The 14,657-nt window shown below is 34.1% G+C and overlaps 1 protein-coding gene across 2 annotated transcripts in view; it reads left to right on the forward strand.

The window, feature by feature from the left end:
* The window catches only part of LOC126889823 (cold shock domain-containing protein E1), a 193,313-nt gene that overhangs the window by 150,424 nt on the left and 28,232 nt on the right, over positions 1–14,657 (forward strand). For both annotated transcript variants that reach the window (XM_050658499.1, XM_050658500.1), the window contains exon 11: positions 9,446–9,755. In XM_050658499.1, the coding sequence (XP_050514456.1) occupies positions 9,446–9,755 (310 nt within the window). The remainder of the gene's footprint in view (positions 1–9,445; positions 9,756–14,657) is intronic.

Here is a 14,657-nt window from a genome sequence, read left to right on the forward strand (position 1 = left end):
AAAAGCCAGGTCAAGGCCGACATCGATGCACTACAATTCGAGATGGCCGCTTTATTGTCAGCCACGCGTTAAAAAATCGCTTTTGCACTGTTCCTGAAGCTCGTACGCATCTTTTTGGTGTGAGTGAACATACCATTACTGACAGAAAGAAATTTATGGGCTTTCCGTCCAGCTCGCGCCCCACAGCTGCTCCCACATCACCGTAGAGCTAGACTTGGTTTTGCGCGAGAATATACTAACTGGAGTGTGGCGGAATGGAAGAACATACGGTTCTTAGATCAGATCAGAATAGACCTAAGAGGTCCAGATGGAGGTCGGCTTGTCTACAGGTGTCAAAATGCGGTGTCGGAAAGTTGGTCGAGAACACTTCGTCGACGGAAAATTAGTCGACAACATTTGGTCAACAAACAGTTGGTCGAATGCACAATTCGTCGACGAATATTTGATCGAATGGAGTTTTCGTCGACAAAGACCCAAAGGGAATAATGGTGACAAATGAAGGATTATTGATTTTTATTTGTTTTTTTCAAGATTTTGTTTAAATTTTCTGCTGTAGTCTAAAATGTTGCTAAGTATCAATAAAAGTACATATAAACTCATATATTACATGGTATTCACACCCTTCCTTATCTGTGTTTACAATCCAAATCATTAAGCCACATAAAGAGGTAGGGCAATTATTTTTTTATGTCTTAGCGTAGTAAAAAAAAACAATTAGAAAAAAAACAAATTAAAAATATAATAATAAGATACATATATACAAAAAAAATATTTAGAGTTAGAAATACAGAAAAAATTCCTCTAATAGAAAAAATATTGTTTGTTTTTAAAATAAAATGTCGGGCTAATTGGCTCAGCCAAGGCCACCAAATTCACAAAAAAAACCTACAGCTATAGAAATGCTTTACTGCAACATTTTAAAAGATAAGTCAAATTTGACTTGTCCGGAAATGCTCCGTTCGCAAGTGCGCCGACACCAAAAAGAAGAACGGTACAAAACATTACTAATTAAAATATCGGTTTATATTTGCTGTCTACTCTCCCACCGCAGCCAATTTTTTCATTGAGTTTAAAAATAATTAAGATTTAGAAAAAAATTAATAAAACCCAAAAAAAATTAAATTCAGATAAATATGTATAATACAATATTCCAGTTAACAAAATAAAAACCAATAATCCGTTATTTGTCACCATTAATCCCTTTATCCTAAAGATAAATAACAGTTTATCGACGAAATATCCATTCGAACAAATGTTCGTCGACGAATTATACATTCGATGAATTATGCATTCGACCAAATGTTGTCGACGAAGTGTTCTCGACCAACTTTCCTAGACCCGTCAAAATGAAAGGTTTGCTCCATGCACTATAACCGAAACAGTGGCTTACCTAGGAGGGTCAATAATGATTTGGGGAGGTATCTCTTACGAAGCTCATACGGATCTTGTTGGGCTCGATAGAGGCAGTGTAAATGCTCAAAGATACGTGGGTAAGAAGGAAGAAGTTCTCCGAGATCATGGCATGCCTTTCGTACCGTTCATTGGTGAAAACTTTTGATTAATGCATGACAATGCCGTTGCCATACCGCAATATTCACCCGTGAGTACCTTAATGACGTCGGAATTTAAGTTTTACCATGGCCTCCACGCAGTACCGATCTTAACCCAATTCAACACATTTGGGACAACCTCAAAAAATGGGTAAGAGCAAGAGTACAACGGAGACATCAGTCGGAGAGCTCAAGACGGCTGCGGTAGAGGAGTAGCACAATATCTTCCAATGGAATATCCAGGATATCATGAATGGATTGCCAAACCGTCTCCAATAAGTCCTAAGGGCCAAAGGCGGCAACATCCATGATTAATACTCATGATTTTTTTAATTTGCACATGATTTTCAAAATTATGTTTGTTTGAATTTTTTTCGAAGGTTTTAACATTAGGTTTTTGCTAAGCATCCTTTGATTAACATTTTTGAAGTTATACTTCTTTAGGCGCGATTGGGAGTGAATTTTCATTATTCTGCGCGCATGCGCACACAGGCAGTATGTCGTTTAGTTGCTAAATCTTTCAAGTTATTTATAAATATATCAGTGCAAAAAAAAGGTGTGAAAAGAATATATTAGTGTTTTTAGTAAATATATTTATTATAGTTTTTGTGTCTTTGGATTTGTCTTCCTTAGGAGTAATATAAGTATTATTAAAACATTTATATTAATTTATGTATTATACCTCCCCTCGTCTGTTTGTTGCCGTGAATTGTCATTATTTTCGAGACGATACAAACACAAACCTCGTAACATGATTGGTATAGCATTCGTCTAGAGATCGAGAAGTCTTGAGTTCAAATCCGGACCATTCCTATTCTTTTTTTTATTTTTGGAAAGTGGTTAGCATTAAAATTAGTTTAGTATTTAAATAAAATAAAATAAACTGTTTAAAGTATATTTATTTCGTTGAAATCATATTGTTATTATATATTCTTTAATTAGAAATAATACATTTAGTTAGAACAGGTGCTGGTTTATATGATAATTTGAAAAATGGGTTAAATCAAAATTAATCAATTAAAATGTGTGTGATGTATATAATGTACGGTACCTTTATGTGCTGTCTTCTTCTTCTTCTTAGTCGACTAAGGCTGGGGGCGGTTTGGCACTGGTTTTGTTTTAAAACTAGATAAAACTGTGATTTCGCACTGAACTCTATGTCATGTCATAAAGAATGTCTATACGATTCTGAGGGATGCGTGTATATGCATCGCAAGCCAAGCTATTTCTTAAGTGGCTATTAGCTTGGGGTAGTGCAGGACCGTATTAGTACGTAGCATACACACACATGATTAAACAATAAAAAAAATGAATAATAATAAAACTTAGAATATTAATTACTAAATATATATATAAAAGAAAAATATGTGGAGGGACGGAACATTCCCACCCACCAAAATGCATATTTGCATTTTAATCAATATGTGGTAGAGGGCATAGCTTCACCAAAGGTCGCCTAAGTTCACCTTTCGCGGTTTGTACAATAGCGACGCGAGCAACACTATCTTTGCCGAAAATTAAAGTTTTAATTCGACCAATTTGCCATTGTAAGGGAGGCTTGGTCTCATTACGAATTAATACGAGTGTACCTAGATTAGGATTACCCTCATTTTTATGCCACTTTGTGCGTTGATGAAGAGTATGTAAATATTCTCTACTCCATCTTCGCCAAAAGTCTGCATGTAATCGTTGCAGTAATTGCCAACGATTTAATCGATTTAAATTAACATCACTGTAATCGTGATCGGGAATGATCTTTAAAGTTTCCAATGTCAGGAAATGCCCAGGTGTTAATACTGAAAAATCATTTGGATCATTACTGACAGGACATAAAGGACGACTATTTAAGACAGCCTTTATTTGAATAAGTAACGTATTAAATTCTTCATACGTTAAAACTTGCTCGCCTATGACCCTATACAAATGAGTTTTTACGCTTTTTATACCTGCTTCAAACAATCCACCAAAATGGGAAGCTGCAGGGGGATTTAAATGCCATGTAATGACGTTGTCTTTATCAAACCGTGACTTAATGTCCTCTAGATATGATTTTGCGCCTACAAAATTTGTTCCACAATCGGAATATACAACAGAGCAACGTCCTCGACGTGCTATAAAACGTCTGAATGCGGCTAAAAATGCCTCTGTACTAAGCTCAGATACCAATTCCAAGTGCAAGGCCTTAGTGGCAAAGCATACAAAGAGACAAATATAGGCTTTGGTGCGTTTAGCATTTTTGAGTTTATTGGCCCGTATCAGAAAAGGGCCGCCAAAATCGACGCCAACGCAAGAAAATGGTTTCACTTTGGATATCCGTAGGTCGGGAAGAGCCCCCATGGGTGGCTGATAATTCGAAGGTTTTAGTCTCCAACAAGAAATACATTTTGAAAGGACACTACGAATAACACGTTTGGACGAAATTATCCAAAAGTTTTGTGACAAGGCGAAGTGCGTACCTTGAATGCCTGCATGAAGATGTACAACATGAATTTCCGAGATGAGGAGTTTGACAAAGTTACCTTTGGAAGGCAAAAGAAGAGGAAAGCGCTTGTCATATGCTAATTCTGATTGGCTAAGTCTTCCACCCACTCTTAGAAGATCATGTGAGTCAAAGAAAGGATTCAATTTTTTCAAATATTTGAATTTGACAGCATTACCTTTAACCTGTTCTGTTTCCTCCTTCAGATATCTCTGTTGCACTAATCTAATTAATTTATTAGTGGCATTACTTTGTTCTTGAATAGTAAGCATTCCAACGGTTCGTTGATTGGCTGATTTTAGATTACCAATGAATCGGAGAACATACGAGAAGACGCGTTTTAATTTTGAAAAGGAAGAAAATCGATTACAGAGATTATCTACGAATTCATCTGTAGGAAAAGATAAAAGACAACTTTTCGGTTTTAATTCCACATCATGTTCGATAGAATCGGGCAAAGAGAATGACCAATTATCTTCAGTAGTGCGAAGGAACTCCGGACCCACCCACCAAGCAGGAGTATTTAAGAAATCCTCAGGGAAAAGGCCACGGGATCCGTGATCAGCACTATTTAATGACGAAGGAATATATCGCCAGTGTTTCGAAGCAATCCTATCCTGAATATAAGAAATTCTGTTACTTACGAAAGTTTTCCATTTATACGGTTGTGAATTAATCCAATGAAGGACGACAGTCGAATCTGACCATGCATAAATTCTACTAAACGAGATAGTAAGAGTTTGCAGTAAATAAGACATTAATTTACTAAGAATCACGGCTGCATTGAGCTCGAGACGAAGAATAGTTTGAACTCTGGTGGGAGACACCTTTGTTCGAGCTAAGAGAAAATAGGTTTTGATGACTCCTGTGTCATAACAAACACGAAGGTATGTAACCGCAGAAGATCCACGTAAAGAAGCGTCGCAGAACCCATGAAGCTCACAGAAAACAATTCCATTTAACGGAATATAGCGAGGTATAGAAAACTTTGAGAGTAAAGGCAATTGAATTTTAAATTGCTCCCACTTTGAAGTAATTTCCAAAGGTGGAGTTGCGTCCCAATCTAAATTAAGTAACCAAAGACGCTGAATAATAGTTTTCACTATCAATGTGACAGGATTAAGAATCCCATAAGGATCGAATATACGAGCTATTTGGCTTAAGAGGTTTCGTTTTGTACAGGAAGCTTGGAGAGGTAGAATTTTGTAAAAGAAAATATCAGTTGTTGGATTCCATCCAAGCCCTAATACCTTCAACGATAACTGATCTAAATCGAATGAAAAAGACTGCTGCAGAATACTATCCAAAGGAATATCAGCAAGAGAGAATAATTGAGGAGCATTACTTGCCCATTTGTGTAGCTCAAATCCACCACGATTTAATAAAGATATCAATTCTTTTATAGCGACAACACTATCTTGTAAATAATCTCTTCCTGTCACCACATCATCTACGTAAGTATCATTCAGAAGTATAGACGAGGCTACAGGTAAATCTGATTCATCGCGTGCTAGCTGCTGTAGAGTACGAATTGCAAGATATGGTGAGCTAGACACACCGAAAGTAACGCGAGTGAGTTCGTATTCAGCAATAGATTCCTGTTCCGAAAAACGCCAAAGTATTCGTTGAAACCTTTGTTGATCGGGAGCAATAAGAATCTGAGTAAACATGGATTTAATATCCGCAGTGAATACATATTTATGAAACCTGAATTTAAGTAACAACTTTACGAGATCGTTTTGTAATTTTGGACCCGGTAATAAAGCGTCGTTTAAGGACGGGAATGTGGGAGCATGTGCGGAAGCATCAAATACAACGCGCAGGGGCGTAGTACTGGACTCCTTGTAAATGCAATGATGCGGTAGATAATAAGCATTATTTATGGCCGCACTTGGCTGAATAGGATTTAGAAACTTATTGTCTATGAATCCTCTAATAAAGTTTGAGTACTGAATCTTAAGTGATTCATTCTTGGCAAATCGGCGCTCTAAAGAGCTAAATCTTTGTAAGGCTAAACGTTTTGTGTCGCCGAAAGAAGGTATATCATTTTTAAAAGGGAGACTTACAATAAATCTGCCCTCTGAATTTCTAGAAGTGGATTCAGAATATAATTTCTCGCAGAACGTGTCGTCCGGAGAACAAGATTTAATTTCTGGCACTTCCACGACTGCCCAGAATTGTTTTAACGTTGCGTCCAACTGATCTGTGTCATCAGTTGAGAATGCAGTAAGAAACGAATGGATGTTTGTAATGTTTGTGGGTGGAATATTTCCCATCAAAACATACCCGAAACTAGTTTCAAGGGCTGAGATCTGATCATTGCGGGTTTTAATGATTCCCCCTGTTAAGATATACGGAAAAATGTTGGCTCCTAATAGGACGTCCACTCTGCCGGGAATATGTGCCATTTTATCAGCTAACCTCAAATGTTGCAGATGTGACAAGTTGTCCAAGGAAATGGGAGCAGTTGGCATGTTTTGGCAAATCTGAGGGAGAATTATTGCATCTAGCTCGCAATGAAAGCTTATGTCATAAGAAGAAGAAATGTTTAGTTTTACGCCTGATTTGGCTGGAGTACACATCCTGTCAAGACCTTGTATCGATAAAGCCGCTTTAAATTTAGGGAGACTTAATTTGTCTGCACACTCTTTACTAATGAAGTTAGCTTGAGACGCACTGTCTAACAAGGCTCTAACTTCCTGGGCTTTACCAAAACGATCAAGAACATGGATTGTAGCTGTAGCTAGCAAGACATTATTTGTCAAAGTATTTGATAAGGCGGAAACAGAAGGCACATGGTCGTTAGATGAACTTGCAACCTCGTTATGAGTTAAAGAAGAATGATCATTGGGATTCTCAAAATGTAGAGAGCTATGATGCATTTTGCTGCATCGGGCACACCTTCTGGACGAAAGGCATTTGACTGTGGCATGAGTATTAGACAAGCAATTTACACAAAATTTATTCTGTTTAACAAATTCGAAGCGTTTTTGAGGTGTTTCAGCAAGAAATTTATTACATTTATATATAGGATGGTCGGAATCACAAAAGAGACATTTATTATTGACAGAACTGGTCAGAAATGTAGAAGTTTGACGAGACGAATGTTTTACCTTATTAGAATGATCTGAACTGGAAGATTTATTTTTGCTTACTTGTCTTTTATATGACTCCAATGAAGTACAACGCTGCAATGCGAACTTATAAACTTCCTCATACGTAGGTATATTTTTTGAAGCAAAGTATATTTCGAAAGCCCTAACTGTCTCTTCGTCCAATTTATCCATGAGTAAATTCATTAGAATGAAGTCCCATTGAGCGGGAGAAAAAAGTAATTTTTCTAGAGAAGCTAAGTTTTCATTGAAAATATCTAGCAATTTTCTAAGTGAAACAGGATCATCAGTTTTAACCGCACTGGCATTCTGAATATTTTTCCATAATGCTCTAGATAAGTCTCTTTTACCTTCATAGAGATCAATTAGGGTATTGTATGCAATCATATAGTTTGAATCTTGCAACTTGATATTTTTAATTAAATTGTAAGGTGCTCCCCTAAGTGATTGCAGAAGATAACTAAACTTTTCTATATTAGAAAGATCTGAATTATTATGTACAAGAGCATTATATAAATCAATATATGTAGGAAAATCTGTAATCTCTCCATTATATATACCCAAATTCAGTCTGGGGAGACTTACATTAGGTTTAGATCTAATCGGTGGATCAGAAGATGCATTCTGAGGTCCACTAGAAGCAATGTATAATGCTGAATGATGTTTAAAATAAAGTGAAGCTATTTTATTAATAGAATTAGTGAATTCGAACCTAATTAATTCTTCCCCATCTAAATCAGCATTTTCCTCAACAGCGATTAAATTGATTAACTCAGTATGTTGATCATTAAAACTAGTATTGATATTTTCGTAATCTTTTGCAGCAAATAGAAATCCTGGAACTAGAGACTCATCTATTAAAAGTTCATCTGCAAGCTTTTCAATTTGTTTAATTTTACAGATTTCAATATTACGAAGGGCACGTAGTCTTGTGACTCGATTTTGTGTTCTAGCTGCCATGATAAAATCTTTTTATTAAAATTATTTGTTAACTAAACCTTTAAAGATACGCTCTCAATAAGTTTAATCGTTAATAGTATGTACTTTTAAAGTGAAAACTCAATAAGTATCAATAATGTTTAATATTTATTATATTTGAGAATGTATAGCTTGAAATTAGCACAGAATTATTAGACAAACAACAATATATTTATTTATATTTCCTTGTAACTAGAAAATCTACGCATAAAATATTTTTAAAATAAAGTATTCAATAAATATTGCGCTTTTAATTTCTTACGTTATTTAAAATATAAACAAATAATAATAATGTACCAAAATATGAATTAATAATAAAATATATTTTTCTTTATTCAACATTCAAAACTATAAAAACGCAACCCCTGTATATACATTTGCCTTAAAAGAATGTGTATATTTATGTTTGTATCTGAAAAAATCTGAAATGACCTCCCAAACATATGAATTTTAAAAACCTGCAGCCCTTAATGGCATGAAACTAAACATATGTTATGAATAGCCCCGTCGGCGTCGATGCAATGCGACTTCGGCTGAAAGTAGGCGAAAGCTTTTGTGAAGAATAATGCACTCAATAATTTGAAATTTTATAATTTTATTATTTTAACTGAATTAATTACTTTAATAGTTTAATTAATTTCTCTATTCGTTCTCGAAGGACCATTAATGTTATTATATATTCTTTAATTAGAAATAATACATTTAATTAGAACAGGTGCTGGTTTATATGATAATTTGAAAAATGTGTGATGTATATAATGTACGGTACCTTTATGTGCTGTCTTCTTCTTCTTCTTAGTCGACTAAGGCTGGGGGCGGTTTGGCACTGGTTTTGTTTTAAAACTAGATAAAACTGTGATTTCGCACTGAACTCTATGTCATGTCATAAAGAATGTCTATACGATTCTGAGGGATGCGTGTATATGCATCGCAAGCCAAGCTATTTCTTAAGTGGCTATTAGCTTGGGGGTAGTGCAGGACCGTATTAGTACGTAGCATACACACACATGATTAAACAATAAAAAAAAATGAATAATAATAAAACTTAGAATATTAATTACTAAATATATATATAAAAGAAAAATATGTGGAGGGACGGAACACATATAATAGAAGTATAACTTCTTACGTGCGTACAAAGTATACACACATTCTTTTTTTTTTCAAAATTTTACTGTTTTGTTTTCCTCAAAGGTGGTTTTTACCGTATCTTTCACAACATGGGGTCAAGATTGATAATTTCTGCAAATTAAAAGAAATACAAGGTGGACGGTTAATTTTGCCGGTGAGTGTATATCAAATACTAATACCAAGTTTAATTTTAGCAATTTTGAGGGTGAATCCACTAGTTTAGATCTAGGCACAGAAGTCGAATACAACTTGGGAACCCGTGGAAATTCTGGTTCTTGTTCCTCTGCAGAGAATGTCAAAGTAATCCCAAAAGGTACAATTGCTCTTCCAGAATTCCGTGGGGAGATTCTAGAAGGTACCGTGGTACGACCTCTTCGTTCTGTGAATCCCGATCAGACTGAATATTCCGGACTAATTAGAACTAAAGCTGAAAATCAAAATGAAAAAGTTCAAGAATATGAATTTGGAATTATGGGACTTGTAAATAAACGGGAATTACTTCAGGTAAGTGCTTTTGTATTAATAATTATGCATATATTTTTAATAAAGTTCCAGGAAATTTGTTAATAAATGAAGAAATTCTGGAAAAATTGACCATAAACGAAACGTCAAATATACCATCATTAAACGTAACTTTGTAACGTTTTAATTGTAATATTTCAGAACTTCATTAGTCCCTTGTTTTTCATTATTAAGATTTCTACAAATATCTAAATCTTTTTACTTTCCATTTTACTTAACAAGTACACAATTTTGGTTAACCCTGTAAAAATAAATATTCTAATAACTGCATCTTTGCAAAGCCGATTAGGATTGCTGTCAGGCAGATATCAGCTGACGAATTAAAATCAAAACCAAAACAAAATATTAACCAAACAGAAAATTTATTAAGAAATAGTAAATTTAGGCCACACAGAAAATCATGAATGAGAATGGCAGCAGCAGCATAGAAGGAGATACCGCAAGTTTATGGTTGGGAATAACAAAGAATCCAAGGATGTGCAGTCAGTACCTAAGTGTGTATCCCTTCATGTAACTAGGCTTGCATCAAATACGACCACAGCAGACTTGAAGCGGCTTTTAGACCCCAATTTTAAAGACAGTATTTCTCATGATCATTTTTCAGTGCGTAACAAATGATAGGAAAAAGGGTAAGTCCGTGATAATACACATTTATGATATTTATTCTAACATGACATTTTAGTTAAATCTGACAGTTGTCACATTTTATTTTCAATTTAGAATAAAAACAAATCAAAAGTGTTTATTGCATTTATAAAATGGTATTTTCTTTGATTTGTATAGTCAAACCCGTTGTCCTAGGTGAACGACAAACGCGACAACGCGACACGACGCGAAAATATCAAGTAATGGTTGTATTTGTGATGGCCTACGTTTTCGGGTTAATCAGTCTACGACAAGACGCGACGAAGTGCGAACTTGATTTGTTCGCTACGAGACACGACACAGTGTGACGCCCCATTGCTTTTTTCAATTCAAATTATGCTACGCAATAGTTTATTAAATAAATCTATAAAACTAATAATAACTATATAGTACCAGTGTTTTTTCATTAACATACCTTAAAGTCAGTAACAGCCTCTCCTCAATAGAATTTGGTTTTTGAAAATTACTTATTGATAGTTATTAATAGCTCAGTTATTAATACTGAGTTTAACAGCTGCAATGATATAATCGAAGGTGAATGAATAAGTAGATGATTAAACTCTCCAAATTTACTCGTTCTAGATATTTGACATTTGTTGTCTTTCTTTTTCGTTTATGGAATTTTTTAGCTAAGTATTTAAAATATGAATTTTCTAGTAACACTGCCGTATACTTCACCACACTTAAGAATAGGAAAGAATAATTGACATCGTCACGTTTGTCCTGGTTTGAGTGATGGAAAGCGACGCGATGCGACGCTACATAAGCCACACGTCGCGTGAATTACTGGTCGCATCGCATCGCGTCGCGTCGTTTTCCGTCGCTCACCTAGGACAACGGGTTATAAATTATACAGATTATATTTGTAATATTATTATCTAATTAAAAAAAATTATTTTTTTATTATGGCGCCATCTATCGGCAACTAGAATAACTAGAATAAATGTTATAAAAATGTCACCGACGAAATGTAATCACCGACGTGCCTTTTTTTCTGTCACATACAATTTAATGCGTTAGAAAGAAATCGAAAAACTGACGCACTGAAAGATGATCATGAGAAATACTGTACGTTGTGAGTTTCATCCATCTAAACATCCTGAACTTTATACGTCAATGAAAGTTACCATCAGAAGAGATGAACTAAAAAAAAGGTTGGAAGAGGGAAGTATGACGATCTGGTACCCTCGTGTCTCAGTTTTTAGTAAAAACGAGGATGCCAACGAGGCAGATGGATCCTCAGAATCAGAATTAATGATACAAACACTGCAGACCCAAAATCTAAACATTTACTATCAAAATGTACGAGGCCTACGCACTAAAACAAGTGACCTATATACCGATGTTCTTAGTGAAGATTTTGATATAATCCTATTAACTGAAACATGGCTTATAGATGGAATCTCCAATGAAGAACTTTTTGATAATCGCTACATACCCAAGTAGCACCGAACGGGTTTATTAAGTCTTTTAAGGATGCTTTAAAACTAGAATAAAACTAAAATTTAAACCACTTGGTTTTTAAGTAAACCTTAAGGTTGCAATAAAACCGCTTTCAGCATAAAAGGGCCCACTCTGAAAGAGGTCAATAAAACCAAAAATAAAAACCTTCTAAAAACTTTGTTTTCTTAAGCAACTGGTTTTAAAGATGCTGTGAAGGTGCTTTTAAAACCATGTTAAAAGACATTTTAAGTGCAAGCAGTTTTGTAGCAAACTTAAAAAGGTTTCTTAAATGGAGACTTTTAAAGACAATTTACCATATTAAATGATTCTTTAAACCCATATAGGACAACAGATTTTTACATGTGTTATGATAGGTAGATAGGTATTTGTAACTATAAAATAATAAAAAGTACTTGGTTATTTCGGACTGTCAAGAGAAAGCACTGTACAGAAAGCAATATGACCGAAATCCAAATAAAACTATTTGGTCTATCGACAGAGAATTGTTAAGATTAAATGGTTTTATTTTATACCTTTCCAAGAGCATATATCCTACATAAAAGCAAGGTCGCCTTGCAATTAAAACCATTTAGTTTTAATGCTGCTATAAATAATGCCACTCTGTTTTAATGTGAATCTAACCTAAAATCGAGGCGTCGTAGTGCTTTGTGTTGTATTTTTCTTTTAAAATCACCAGTTCGTTTATATTTCAAGTACTTGCTACTTATTTCTTCCATACTAACTGTTCTTCCAATTGTTCAACTCACTACACCACTGATTTGCTCTAAAACAAATGGCCGACTATTTTGGACATGAAAGAAGAGGGGATGAGTTTAGTTTTATTGTTTCTAACAAGAAGCATAGTTTAGTCTTTACGATAACCAAATGGATTCGGTTAAGAGCATTTGGTTTTAATATAGCCTACAACTACAGAAATAGTTTTAAGGCATATGTTTTACTGACATAATAGTCTTGAGATCAAGTAGTTTTAATAATAGGTTTTATTAGTCATATTAGGAGAATCTTTAAAACTGCAATAAAACTAAAAGCATTGATTATAAACACACACATAGATACCTCACTCTAAGGTAAAAACGAATTCAGTGTTAAACTCCGCCTACTTACACCTCTTTACCCCTCAAGCCTAAGTACTACCTGACTGTATGGTGGCGACATTAATTGAAATCTTTGCCAAGATTGAAAAATAAATTTGAGTTACCTGCTCCAGCCATTGTCCAGTGCAATAGACGACAATATAAGGGTGGCATTCAGCATTTTCACAAATAATTTTAACGTGCTTGTAATCTATATTATGGAATTCCGATTTTACTTCAGAAAAAACGCTAAAAATTGATTAATGAAAACAGTAGAGGATTTTTAAAAATTATTTATTTATCAATACACTACAAAGGAATAACAAAATATAAAATACATAATAAAATTAGCAGTGATAAATTACATGTCATGTAAATTACTTTTTTGTAACTTTTCAAACCAATTAATTTCCAGAATTGATGCAAACTAAAATATTTCAAGCTAAGATACATAATTTATTTCCAGATTTAGTCCATTCACTCACGGTAAAATATTGCAAAAAACCTCCTAATTTTAAAGAATCGCTTGGATTGACATGAAATTTGGCTTACGCCTAGCTAAGATGTCAAAGAAAAACAAATGATGTACCGATGTGTGCTTTGGCCCTATGGTTCAGTATCACCCCTTCTCGGGAGTGAAAAAATATATGTTCAAGATAAGTTCAGAAGTGCCTAAAATCACTAATTCTAAGCAACTTTTGTTCTATAGAGTTTTTTCACTACGTCAATACTTATTTCGAGTTATTGAAAAATAAGTTCTTTTTCGTCAAATTCCATGTTGAATATTTCAACGTGAAATAATAAAAAAAATGAAGCACTTTTCGACGAAAACTCATTACAACTTTTTTTAAAGTGTTTAAAAAAGGTTTATTTATATTATTTTTGTTAAGTTTCTAGCGTCAAAAGTAAGCAAGTTATGATCAAAATATATTTGGTTCCTATTTTTTTGTTAAAAAATCGTGAAAATCACCCCCTAATTAGCATCCTAAATGAAATTAATCGTTACAACTTCACAAGATCACAACTTGCTTTACTCGTGTATGTATTGTTTCATCGGTTCAAAGTGGAAATTTTTGAAGGAGCTCTAGTTGAAAGGGCTTGAACTAGTCAAAAATCACGAGTGTATCCAAATTTTGAACAGCCACATCTTAACCAATTTTTGCCTTACAGAAAAACAAAAAATCCAAAATATTCAGAAAAGCAAAACCTACATTTTTTTTACTCTTTGTGATTTTTGGTGTCACTAATAAATTTTAAGTTATTTTGAAAAAAACATTTTTTTCAAAATAAAAAAATATTGTTAAAAAATAAGCCCTTTGAACAAATGAAACTTACAGATCAGTATAAATAATACATAAGTAAAGTAACTTGGGAAGCGGTAACGATTAATTTGATTTAAAATGCTAAGTGGGGGCTGATTTTCCCGAGTTTTTTTGACCAACTTTATTTTGAGCGTAACTTACTTTTTATGCTAGAAACTTATTAAAAAACAAAAATGAATATTTTTTTGAACACTTTAAAAAAGTCGTACTGAGTTTTCCCCAAAAAGTGTAAACTTTTTTGGTTATTTCACGTTGAAATATTTGCTTTGAAATTTGACAGATATGAAACTATTTTTCATTAGTTACAACTTTGCTTCTACTGGGTCTAGAGAGTTCATACATACACCATTTTTTTCTCTTTTTAGAAGCTATATTTTTAC

This window comes from Diabrotica virgifera, chromosome 8 (assembly GCF_917563875.1).
Source record: "Diabrotica virgifera virgifera chromosome 8, PGI_DIABVI_V3a".
NCBI lineage: Eukaryota > Metazoa > Arthropoda > Insecta > Coleoptera > Chrysomelidae > Diabrotica > Diabrotica virgifera.